We start from the raw sequence: 13,068 nt of genomic DNA, 5'->3' as shown, positions 1-13,068 counted from the left end.
AGCACCTTTCTGCAGCGCTCTGTGGGTAAACTTAGCGGTAAGATCACAGAGATGGCCCCACATTCCAAGAAAAATTGAATCTACAGTATTTTTTTTTTTTTTACCAAAAGCCATAAAGAAAATGCTGAGCTTGTACAGATTGACATTTTTCTGAGAGCAAACTTTTGCAGATCCATCCTCAGTGATCACGGCCTACGTGACATTTTACATGTCTCAGCAACGTGTGCTGTGATAAAGACCTCAGTATCACCCATGTCACTAGTTTCAGTACCGGACCTGTGTCATAGTCCTCATAATTCATAAATATTTTCTGTTAGTGAATTTGAGACTGAAAGATTTCTTGGTGCCTTTTGAATGACTTGAATTGGTTCTACAGTAGTTTAGGTCACGACAACAATCTCTGTATTAAATTATTAGTAGTGCTTGGGTTTCATTTATTGCTGTCCAAATTGCTCTTTTAAAAGTAAAAGATGATGTTCTGTTATATGGACACAGAAGTATTGTTTTAATCAAGTTAAAATAACACACGTACTGACTGAATCCTGCACTTTGCTCTGAAAAGAGAGAGAAAAAAAAAAAGCACCGTCAGCTTCTGGCCCAGCATAAAATGACCTTCATCACATGCACTGATGCACCAGAGTGTGTGTGTCAGAACAGCTCTGCCTCCTGAAACTTGTTTTCTACAACACAAACATAACTGCAGTGCTTCTGTTAACATGACAAAGACATGCTGACTTTTAATGTTAACTGCAAGTTGGATTTATGGATGAAAAAACACCCAGTTTGTCCCACTGTGGTGTTATTAAAGTGTTTGGTGTTTGTGGTCGGACATTCACAGCTCTTGGTTAAGGTTAGATATTGTGATCTGGGTTTATAGAGATACACTTCAATACTTGACACACAGCATGTTACAACCTTAAAGTTACAGTGTGCAATGTTTCGCACGTATTTTTAATAGAAATATGCTCCAACACTAATCTTAATCTAACTAACCTCTTATTTAATCTGATCTTATTTTGATACTTCCAGTGTTTAAAGGACTGTGCAGAGCATAGTGGAGGGAAACCGGTAAAGTAAAGCTGTTTCAGAGCAGAGAGCACATCAAGTTTATACTTTTCCTTGAATAAACCAAACTTTGCATTAATAAACACAACGCTAAAACACATTGTAGCAGAATATAATGCATTCAGTGCTTTGTGTTCATGCAATACTGCCTGTGTTGCATGTGAACAGAAGTATTAGGAGACAGGGTTGCACATCGAGCATAAATTATGAGAAACATATCAAATAAAACATTAACTAAAAAAAAAAAAAAGGTTTTACAAAGTGAGAGGTAAATAAAATCCTGAGAAGTTCAGAAAACAAATGGGTGTCGTGTTACTTAACGCCCTCCTCCTTTAAATACCAGCCTGTCTGTGAGCACGGTTACATGTTATCAGGTGACCTGCATCAGAGCAAAGAGACGTCAGCTGAGGGTGTAAAGAGGAGACGGGACCCTCCCACATGTTGGAGGAGTGCTGGGTCACTGCAGGGCTGTAAGTATCAGTGTTAACATGCTAAACCTGCTGACTCTCACTTCACTTTGTGGGAGCACAGGATTAGATGATCTGACCACACAGCATAAATTAGCCACTGGCTTATAGTCTTATTATCTGTCATCTAACGCAGGGATCAATATGGAAATCAGTAATCCTGCCATGGACAGAAGTGAGCTCCGTGGGTTTGTGTTCATTTTGGATACTTTTCTTCATTTCTGTTTTTGGATGGGTTCATCAATTTTTCTATCTGTCTTTGATGGACAAAAATGCTTTAATATTTATGCAGTAACGTATAATGAACAGTGTTTGGAAACTGAATTAGTCCAGTGTAGCACATGGAGTTTCCTGTACCTTTCATCTTTAGCACCGCGTGCCACTAATTATTGTGATGGTGCAGGAAGGTAGAGCGGGTGTCCACCAATCTCACAGTTGTTGGTTCGATCCCAGGCTCCTCCGGTCACACGTCGAAGTGTCCTTGAGCAAGACACCGAACCCCAATTTAGTTGCTCCCCGTGAGCTATAGAGGTTTGTGTCCTCCTCGCTGTGGGGCAAAAGTGCTACCCACTCTTCCACCGTGCTGATGCCCAGTGTTAAAGGAGGTGTGTGCCTCCTATTCAGACAGGTATCAGGTTGTTCTATACAAATCCATACAATTGAAGCGGGTCTTTGTGTTGGGCAAATTACAACCTTAGATGAAAACAACATAAAAGGTTTATTCCATCGTGTCATTATTTAATCACTAAAATTAGGCCAAAAAGAAAAAGACGTGGGCAGTACCATGTTCTCTCTTACTGCTTCCATAGGAGTTAGGAGTGAAAGGTGCAGGTGCTACAGACCTCTAGAAATGCAGAAGTTTAGCCACCTTAGCTTCTCTGAGACCATTGCTTATGTTCTTTCCTCCTGGCACAGCTGAATGCTCCAGAGCAGCATTGTTGCTGCACATCAAGGTTCAAAGGTTAGAAAATCACTTCCAAACTGTTTAGAGTTCACCGTTCTGCAGTGAGACGCATTATTCCCAAGTGAAAATCATTCAACACAGCTGCCTATCTGTCCCAGCCCGTTCACCCCAACGTACAAAACAACATGAGCTGCATCTCAGAGCCTCCACAACAATGTGATAAGTTTATTAATAAATTGTTTTTGGACATATTTATCAGTTTTTCAACTCCTAGAAAAGTAAGATGAGCTTCACTCGCTGGTTTTGAATGAAATACCTGCTAAATGAATCTGCATCTGCAGTTTGATAGTGCTAATCATTAAATGTCATCTAGCTGACCAGCCAAACTACAGTGCTGAACGTAGTAAACGTATCCCAAATTCTCCTCACTTCACCTCGTCCTGATCTGTATCGATTGTACACAGAATCTGTAGCAGTTGTGACTTCTTTCAGGATATATTCTTTTTTTTTATTCATTCTTAGCGTCATTTGAATGTAAAACCTTCAGAGATGATCAGGGCATAAAAAAACACTGCTGCAGTGCAGTGAAATTACAAGGCCTGAATAACCATGAAGTACTTTTACTACAGTAACAAGGAACTGGCCTCTGTGCTTGTACAGTAGGTGAAATTGAATTAGGCAACAATTGATGATTTCACGACAACCACAAAAACAGATCTGAAGTCCCTCTACATCCAGACCCTGTCCTCTGACTTCCATCTGTCTTTTCCCATTCAGGTGATCCACGTCACGGGGCGTCTGCGGATCAGGATGGCTCTAACGCACAGCCGCTCGGTGCCCAATCAGATCATGGGGATGGTGGTGATGGCTCACGCTCTCCCGCCGCCCACAATCAACGAGGTTCGCATCGATTGTCAGATGTTTGTCACGCGGGTCAACATGGACCTCAAGATTATCTACTGTGAGAACAGGTAGAGTAGAAACAGTATTTATACCTGTGGTACTACAAGTATTTTTGGAGCTAATGCTTTATGTAAGGCTGTGAATGTAGTAATTTTACTTGAGAGAGAACTTGAGTACGTCTTACACTACAGATTACAGAATAGTAAGGTGAAAATGTTGAAATGTCAAAAAATCTCTCAATTTTGTACGTTTTTTCTAAAGTGACGTCTGTGTGTGTGGACTCAAACAAAAACAAGCTGTCGTTCATTTATTTGTTTAAAAAGTCAGAAATGGAAAATTTATTTCACGCTGTACAAATAAATCCATTCACAGTGAAGCTTTGAACAGGTTTACACAGATTAATTGTTGTGCAGCGATAACATTTTTCCTGATTTTAGAAAATCTTTTTTTGGATAATTTAATGGAGTTTTTAGAGGAACTACTTGTAAATCTTCGTCTTTTTTTGAGCGTCACTGTTAAACGCCAAACCTCATTTCACAAAAGGTTTTCACATTCGTGTTTCATACCTGCTGCTCGAGGGGGGAGCGAGCTTCTTATTCATGAGGACGTCTGGCCCAATCCTCCAGGTTTAACAGTGAAATATGTCTCTGATGGATCTATCTTCCTCCCTCTGTCCAGATAAAGCAGATAGGCATCAGGATCTCGCTCAGGAGTTAACCGGCCGACCAGTGAGATTCATATTAACCCCCCCAAAAAAGAAAACCCTTCATGTTTTATTATAAAAAAGGGAGAGGAAAACTGATAGTAGCCAGATTGCTTTTTTGTGGCTGGAAGAAGGGACACTGCGAGGCAGATGATGATATTCAATGCTGAGCGTCAGAAAGCAGCCAACAGACAAACGTCGCTTCCATTACAGCCCCATTTTCAGGATGAGTTTCTAAGAGAATGAGAAAATGGGACAATGGGTTTTTGTAAAAAAACACAGTCTTCTGTTATCTGCCTGCCAGACATTAGTCCCCCCCCCCCCCCCCCCACACACACACACACCTTGCCTGCTCGTCCTCTATCAGAATGATACTGGGTAAATTTTTCCTTCTATCCTGTGGCAAATTTGTTCAAATTAAACCTTTTAAAGCTGATGTGTGTTACCTGTTCAACAGACAGACAGGCTTCAGTCTCTGTTGTTGGGTTATCAGCTTTTTTTCCTTCCCTTTTTCATCATCGAGCACACAAAGTGTACAAAGGAAATTGTCCCCATGTGCCAAGTTCTATATTTCTACTGCAGGTTCAGTGTAGTAGGAAGATGTGTACAGGAGATGTACAACAGTAAAAAAGGGAAAAAAAACACAATAAAATGCATAAGAATATCCATGTATCTGCAGTCTGCAGATACAAGGTAGATTTTACACTTTGAGTCTTTGAGTAGAAGCTGCTGATGTCCTGTGTCAGGATTAAGGAATTCTTGTCCAAACTTGTTAACAGGTTAAAAAGGCAAAGTCTTGTCTCCTAATAAACTGAGTGCTAATATTCCTCGTTTGCAAGGCTGAAGACGAACACAACTTGATCCCAAAGAGCCAAAAAACAGACATATCAGACATAGAATGGCCAAAAAAAAATGACCAAGAAGGAGACACAGTGATCCCAAAGGTACAGAAATGACAAGAAATACACAATGTGAGTCTAAGCCCGTCCATAACCGTTTAATCGCTCTGCAGTCAGAGTTAACTACGTGTCCCATAGCAGATACTTTGACATAAAAAATCCTATCGCCTGGGAAACAATTTACTGACACATTCATTATCATTGTTTTCTCGTGTTGTCATTCGTATGTTTAACACAAGGTTGGGAATCAGTCAAATATGGAGTTATCACACATTCTACTGCAGGTAACTCCAATTCATGCAGATACCTGAGTTTGGACAGAACCTGACTCAGGACATCTAGTTCGGATGACAGGTCAGAGACACCTGAATGGACATGCCCCCCCCCCCCAGAACCGCCCCTGGCACCTCAAAGTAAAAGTTCCACTAAAAACTTCATTGAGTGACGGAACATGAACACTGTTGTTGTTGCTGAGATCAATCATCAGATCTGTCTGAGCTGAGAAGAGGTGACTTCAGAGCTCTGGTAGAGCCAATGAGGGCACAACACCCACTGTGGGTCTCTTCACACCCCTCTTCCCTGATTCGATCTCTCTCGAAAATTCATTATTGCACACGAAGTTCGGGTCGGTTTTCCGTGGGTCTATTTCAGGTCCGGTGCAACTTTTGAAACTGGGAAAACCTCTACTTTTCAGCTATGCATGAATAAAGCTTTCTACACACGATCTTGTCCAGAATCATCAGTCGTAACAAAAACCAAGAAAAAAACCCTTTTATTTTTTGCACCTTTCGTTTCTTTTTTTCACTTGCTGAAACTGTACAATCGTATGTCGCTTTTGCTTTATCAGAATCAGTGACTACATGGACCTGACTCCAGTGGACATTGTGGGGAAGAGGTGCTACCAGTTCATCCACGCTGAAGATGTGGAAGGAATCAGACAGAGTCACCTGGACCGTGAGTGTTGTCACCACCTGACTTTATACTTTTCTCTCGTGAGACTGAGTTTTGAATAATGATCATTGACTCGCTTGTTCTGGAGCTTTTCCAGCTCCATGGTAAATAAACGGGCTGACCTGGGGAGAGCCTAGCACTCTGGTGGGAGATGGGGGGGTCTCTGCACACACTGCAGCTAACACACCCGTAGAATTTTATCTGCTGCTCAATGTTCAAATTAGTTTGAACTAATTTATATTTGAGCACAAGCAAATTTCATGCAGCGTTTCCTCAGAATGAGAGAAACCAAATCCTCTGTTGCTTTCTAGATTTACCTGCTCACCTGTACCTTTGAAAAGTTTCTTCACAGCAGCAACTCTACAATCTTATTACCCTTGTCAGAAAACGTAATACACTCTCCATCTGTGACACTTACACACACACACACACACACAGGCAGAGGTTTGGTGTCTCCGTTTAGCGGCTGTCTGGATGATTTGCAGCTCGCTGTGTGCTGCCGCAGTCAGATCTTTACAGTGGTGGTAAAAGCTGAGGAGGCGTTCAGAGCGTCACGGCGTGTCGGAGACAGTGAAGGCGTTTAGGCAGAACGCCAAATAATAACCACGCAGCAAGGACAACACGCCTGATGGGAGTCAGAGCGCAGGCTGCTACAGTCGCACACAGGCGGCTTCAGAGCTTGACGGCATCAGCAGTCTCTCTTTTACTCTACAAATACGGTCGTACGTGTTGAGGCGGCTTCTCTGTGAAGGCGTTTGTAGGCACTAAAACTGATCATCTGTATCCTTTCTCCCCTGCACACGCCTGAGCGTCTGTTGCGTGACGCGGCCTCGGCTGTGGACTGATGCAGCTCTGCTGTTGTGTGGAGCTCGTCTCAGTGAGTGTTTGTGGGTTTAAATCTGTGCTCACTGCTGTTGAACTGGCTTAGAAAGCAGTTTGTTGTACGGGACAGTTGGAGAGTCCATGATGTGTGAGTGTGTGAGACCTTCATTTGCTAGTATGACTCTTCTAGAAAGAACCTTGACATAACATCCGCTTTTTTCTCTAATTCCTTCTCTTTGTAAATTACAGCTACATTTAGTTTTCCATGAAACATTGGTTTCATTGTAAGCTTACCCCATAAGTGAGATATATGTTTGATAAGCGCGGGTACGACGCAGGTGATGGTGTGAGGGGAGATTCATTCTGTCCATTCTGACACTGTCAATCACCAGTGACTAAACACAGCTGCTCCAACACCAACACCACAGCCTTAATGTACACATCTCGTCATTCTGAAGCAGAGTAGCTCTTCAGGCTTTTCTCCTTTTAATGCCTTTTCATGTCGTCTTCTGACTTGTGGTGGGTATTGATGCACTAAAGCCTGATGGTTTAAGGGAGCGACTTGCTAGCTAGCAACCCACCTGCAGCCACGGATGTGCTTCCAAGCAAAGCTTCACCCACGTTGGCCACAACATAACACACCTACCGACGAACCCAAAGGGGACCGTTGCTACAGCCTAAGAGGGAAAACTCAACTCCACTCAACTGGCTGTGTGCACATTAGAACGTGCACTGTGACCAAATCCGTCCCTGCAAAGGCTAAGGTACCAATTCAATGTGAAAACGCCCAACAATCTCATACTCTATCATGCTCAAATTCAAAACACTACTGTGTCCTTTTCCCTTTAGCACAATCAAACAAATGTTGGCCCAGTCCAAAAGTCCTAATAAGCAAAAGGACTCGTAGGACTGGCACAGACTTGGCAGACACACCTCACAAAACATTTAAAACTGTTAAAGTTGAAATTGTGCACCTAGGCAATAAAGTACTGCAAAACACTTTACAACCTACAGGTAATAAGGTAAATTCAATTCCAACAAAATTAAACCTAGAAGAACCCGTGTTTTGTCTTAGTCCAGCTCACAGGCAATGACAAAAATTTGAAAGGACACCAGAGCTGTATCTGCAATTTTAACATTTCTTTAAATAAACACAAATTAAATTGGGTGATGTGTAAGTCAGTCATATAAGTATTGTACATGTGGATGTGTGCAAATATTGTCAAGCTGGAAGTGTTGAAATGTATTAACAAAAACCAAACGGCGAGACTAACGTACTGAAGACCAACCCAACCGATTCCAGGTGCTCCACATCTGGCAGGCAGCCATTACTTAACTTAAGAATTCATTTTTTCTTTAATAGATATGTAGATTTTATGGCATTGGTGTCTCATATTAATAATCAGGAAACTGAGGCCACGGTGATCAGGTTTTCCTAGTAGAAAACTCACTCCCTGCTCCATCACAGCATATCTGCATAAAGTTGAGCTTCTTTTTGACTTTGTCACTGAGCAGCTACACTGCGTTTACACTGAGAGTAAATCCTGCACTACTGTGTGTTACGATGTTCTTAGCAAACACACGTCAGTCAAACTGGATTCTCACCATCGCCTCGGCTGCTGTTACAACACACAACAAAAGTACAACATGTGACACACCTCAGCAGCACCGAGCTCCCTAAAACTTTTTCAATTACCTTCTCCAAAAGTTCCTGAGCTCGGAGCATTAAGAGTGCCAATCAGGAAGTGACTCTACGGTGGCCTGGCGGGGTCAGACAGAACGCGGAGGGGGGAGGTTAGGATGTGTAAGACATGAAAAAAAGGAAGTGAAATATGGAGGGAGATTATTCCTCTCAGTTTGCAGTGAGGATGGGAGGTCAGGGAGGCGAGCCGGCAGCCGGCGGTTTAAATGACTTGGTTTTAGTCGAGCGTAGTCTAATACAGCACCTTCAGTCACCTCGGCTGCTCGTTTTATTCTTCCTCTTTCAAAATTAATTTCCTCTCTGAAAGGGGGGCTTTCAGAAATGGATGGCTACAGGGCGCTGGAGGTGCTCCGTCTCTTTTCTTTTTTTTTTTTCTCCACGTCAAATGGAGCGCAGTCAGATTGTTCTGAAATCGGCCTTTTCTTTAGGGCGGTTTAATTCGGTGGCTTTATGAACCTGCTGATTGTGGAGCAGCAGTCTAATGATTCTCAACTTTGGAGCTGTCGGCCTAATTGGACGGTGATGGACGTGGTTGTTGCTGCGGCAGGGATGGTTTTAGATTTGGTTGGGTCTGTCACTGACGGGATAAGCGTTGTGGGAATGTTAGAGGTTCCTCGTGTCTTCATGTTTGGTTTCTGTCTTTTTCATCTCCGTGAATCTTCTTCCTTCTTTCTTCCTTTGTTTTTTCAGTCCCAGAGCTGCAGAGAGCTGCAATTTCAGTAATTTAACAAAATTCACCTCATGTTTTTTAAAAACTTTCACACACTTTTCAACCAATTTGCTCCAGTAACTAAATAATTTACTCTATAAAGTTATTTTTTTTTTTGCGCCTTCTGTTTGCACTTTGTGAAGAATCAAGATATTGAAACATACAGACTTTTAGCTTCAAGCAGTTCAAGTCCTAAGTTGAGGACCTTAAATGAAAGAACACTAAAAAAACCTGAAAAATAATATACATTTCCTTTAAAACAGGCTCATTGCTTTGATTCAAATACCTATTGTCAAGCTGATAAGTTGATAATCTGATGGGGTTTGTCAGCAAAGACCAACAGTTGAGTTGGAGCAGAAGGTTTTCCTGCTCTCTCTGATGAATTGTTTAGATTTATTTTCCAGTTGTTAATTTACTCAGTGGTTTACACAGAGACAATAACAGCTGGAAGAATGGAGGTGTTCATTTTGTTGTCTGTAGATTGTCAGCTGTGTAATAATTGGATGCAAAGGAAACCAAACGTCTGTCTGCAAATGAGATGATCTGCTGAAGGTTTTGTGCTCATTTATTATTTGTGGTTCAGCCGTGCTCTTTAATCAGAACGTGCGACCTTCAGGAACCCGAGCAAAGAAGCAGAAACCAAAACCGGCCACTTTCTGTGGTTGAATGGCAGGTACAGTTGTTGTTTCTCCAAAAAAGCTTCCTGATAAAGTTCCTGTGAAAGAAGAAGCCACAATACCGTCTTTGCATTACATCTGATTGCAAAGATCCAGCACAAAACTCGTATTTCAGCAGAATCTCTCACTTCTGCAGTTTTTCAGATGATTTTTCTTTCTTCTGGCTTTGCAGAACAGAACAGCCGCTCACAGGCTCAGACTCTTTTCTTTTTTCTTCTTTTTTTTTTGATGAGATTTATTTCTGCGTCTGCTTTCGGTTCCCCTGCTGCTGCAAGAGTCGGATTGTTAGGGAATCGATCAAGGTGTATTTTAGAGGGATAGCCTGTTCTCTCTACAGGGATCTAAATTTTAAAAGGCTTCTTTTTAAGTGGAGGACGAGGCGTGATCCCTCTCTGTGAAGAGGCGTCGCTCTCTAAGTCTCTATCATTACCTGCTGACAGCCGGTTTTAGCTCGGGTCAGATCTCAAAGTCAATCTGTCCTCGTTTCCACTCCCAGAACAGAGAGAAAGAGAAAGAAATGGGGCTAAACTTGTCTTTTCACAAAGGAAGGGAGCGAACAGGAAAGGGTGATTTGTAGGCAGAGAAAAACGGGGGGAAAAAGCTGAGAAACACTTGGCGAAAGAACCGTGTCTACTCACAAAGAGAAGCACCGGAACGGCTGATGTTCAGATAGAGAAAAGAGAGCAGAGGATGAAATGCTAATTTTCTCAAGGAGAGAACGGACAAGATGTTTCATTAAAACATAGGGTGAAAAAGGAGGAAGGATGACAAAAGAGAAAGAATAAAGGTGAGAATAGTTTGTACAAAGAGGGGGATCACACAATGCTTTATGAGGTGGAGTAACGGTAAGAGAAAGAGGAGATATCAGCAAAAAAAAAAAAAGGATGTTATGAAAGGACCTTTGCCTCAGCAGACATAAATCAGAACGCGAGATGAAATGAATTCAAGATTTGCAAAAAGAAACAGACGAAATCAAGAGTCTCAAGGGCCGAGTTGTTGGACAGATGAGAAATATAGAGGCAAATGCAAAAGGTTCAGAGAACTTTTCCTTAAATCAGTTTTGGGTTTAGGCCACAACTCTGGGACACGAGACAAGGGGACATGAGACAAGGGGATCCAAAGACAGGAGGAGAAGTGTTGGTTCTTACTGATTTTTTTATTTACTTTTTTATCAAGAGAGACAAAAATTATGATTAGCAACAAAGAAGGAAGAGAGCTATTTGGACATACGGACAGAAAAGACAACAAAAAGAGAGAAAGACGGAGTGAGAGACACTTACAGGCAATGGGAAATATGAAAGCGGTGAACACAGAAGTGAAAGCTCAGTGGATTTAAGCCTGCAGGCGTTTTAGCAGAGCGCGTCTCTCTGGACTAACACCATCTTTAATGAATCCACTCGCACACTAAAAGTTTTTTTATTTTATTTTTTTAAATCTCTCTGCAGACAAAACACACACCTGTGAAACTATGCACACAGGTGCGTTAGGAAAACACACACAAAAGAAACCTTTGGGGATGAGAGAGAAACATGGACGACCTCAATGACACGAGATGCAAACGCGCACACACACTCTGACTTTTCTGTGACTTTGCCTCAATGTGACAACTTCAAGTCCAGGGGTTTGTTGTATTTTATTTTCATAAAGGTTTGAAGAAACAGACTCATTGTAGTTTCTGTTAACTGCAAAAAGTCCACAATCAGGTTCTGTTTGCTATTTAACGCATTTGTTTTGGTGTTGACTTGAAGTGGAGGGTGCTGCAGAAGAGGACGACAGTCTTCCTCTGTCCATTTTCTGAGGGACGGACAGGACGTTAGAAAGCCACAAACACTTAAATGGGGTAATGGGAATCATGAAGCGCAGACGATGAAAGAGAGGGGGGGGAAGCAAATAAAAGGTCGGAAACGGGAAAAACAGATAAATACAGCGGGAAAGACAACGGCAAAAAGTGTGTGTGCTAGTGGAAAACAGCAGAGCCAGTGAGTGAGGAGGCTTTAAAAGGGAATAGAAGTCCTTTAATCTATCGGCCTCTCTCCTGCAGCCTCGGGCGAGCCTCCAGCGCTCCCTCCCTCCCTCTCTCTCTCCTCCTCGTCTCCTCTCCTTCATTAGTGGGCGATCAGACAGCGAGAGCTTTAATGGAGGAGCGAGAGGAGGGAGTTTGGACACAAACCTCCCCTTCTAGGCAGAGACAGAAGGATGGACCAAGGTAGAACAGATGGATGCAGACGGTTACCGAGTCCAGCATCACCTCAGTCTCCAACAGGTCCTGATGCCGACAAACTAGAGGGACTCTGATGCGAAACTCTAATGAGAAACTGACAGTACGGGACGCAGCTTCTTGTGTCTTAAAAGATGTTTGGCATTTAGGTTTTATTCTTTCACGTTTACCGTGGTTCTCATTTCTGCTCCTGTTGTGACACCCCTGAGTTGGACGCTGCTGTAGGTGTTGCATCCTGGTCTCAAACACATCAGTCTCAAAATATGAAGTGTGTTCTTTTTTTTTTTTTTTTTTTACAGAGGCAACAAGACATCAAGAAAACCAACGAAGAGCTTTGTTAATATTAAGTATCATAGCTATATTAGCTGTTTGTATGAACATGTATTGAATGGCGACGTGACAATGTGTGTGTGTTCAGGTGTGAGAGGAACCTACAGGGAATTATCAATAGAATCTGCAGCAGAGCTTCAGAGTTTGTTTGAGCTCATTTAGTCTGAATCACAACTTCCCTTTTGTTCACTTGGTGTAAAGAAAAATGTATTTGCATTTCAAAATAAAAGCCCTGAAATAAGCTGGAAGGTCGCCATCATTGATTAAAATGGGCTTATTTTGAGGATGAACATCAGCTGACTGTATGGATTCATGTGTGACACGGTGTGTGTGCAGCACAGTGTGCAGTCTGCTGGAAGGAGTGTGTGTGTGTGTGTCTTCTTCCATTGGACATGCTGATACACTGAGCTACTCTCTGAGGACCTGCAGTCATCTGAACAGGCACCGTGTGTGTGTGTGTGTGTGTGTTCATTGTGTTATTTACTCTGCCATACAAACAAAGCAAGGTCACATTCAAGGTGATGTGATCTCACCATCTCTGCCTTAACATGCAAACAAGTTATTTTCCCCTCTATCTCCCCCCTCCCCTCCCCTCCCCCCCCCCCACCCACCCCGAACAGAGAACAAACGTGCACCGGCCACCCGAGCAAAGTCAATTACAGCAGCCCTGGGGATGTCGTCTTAAACAATGCTATTCGTTTCTAATAGTTTTTAATTA

At 42.4% G+C, this 13,068-nt stretch overlaps 1 protein-coding gene across 9 annotated transcripts in view; it reads left to right on the top strand.

Moving 5' to 3' along the window:
• Positions 1–13,068, top strand: part of LOC137101230 (neuronal PAS domain-containing protein 3) — a 267,664-nt gene that overhangs the window by 233,698 nt on the left and 20,898 nt on the right. For all 9 annotated transcript variants that reach the window (XR_010911005.1, XR_010911006.1, XR_010911007.1 and 6 more), the window contains 2 exons: positions 3,214–3,407; positions 5,789–5,895. Coding sequence is in view for 5 of the 9 variants with exons in the window: in XM_067479369.1 (XP_067335470.1) it covers positions 3,214–3,407; positions 5,789–5,895 (301 nt within the window). In the remaining 4 variants the exon portion in view is untranslated. The remainder of the gene's footprint in view (positions 1–3,213; positions 3,408–5,788; positions 5,896–13,068) is intronic.

The sequence above is a fragment of the Channa argus genome, chromosome 16 (genome assembly GCF_033026475.1).
Source record: "Channa argus isolate prfri chromosome 16, Channa argus male v1.0, whole genome shotgun sequence".
Classification (NCBI taxonomy): domain Eukaryota; kingdom Metazoa; phylum Chordata; class Actinopteri; order Anabantiformes; family Channidae; genus Channa; species Channa argus.
Note: the sequence above shows the minus strand (reverse complement) of the source record. Positions and strands in the feature narration are given on the sequence as shown.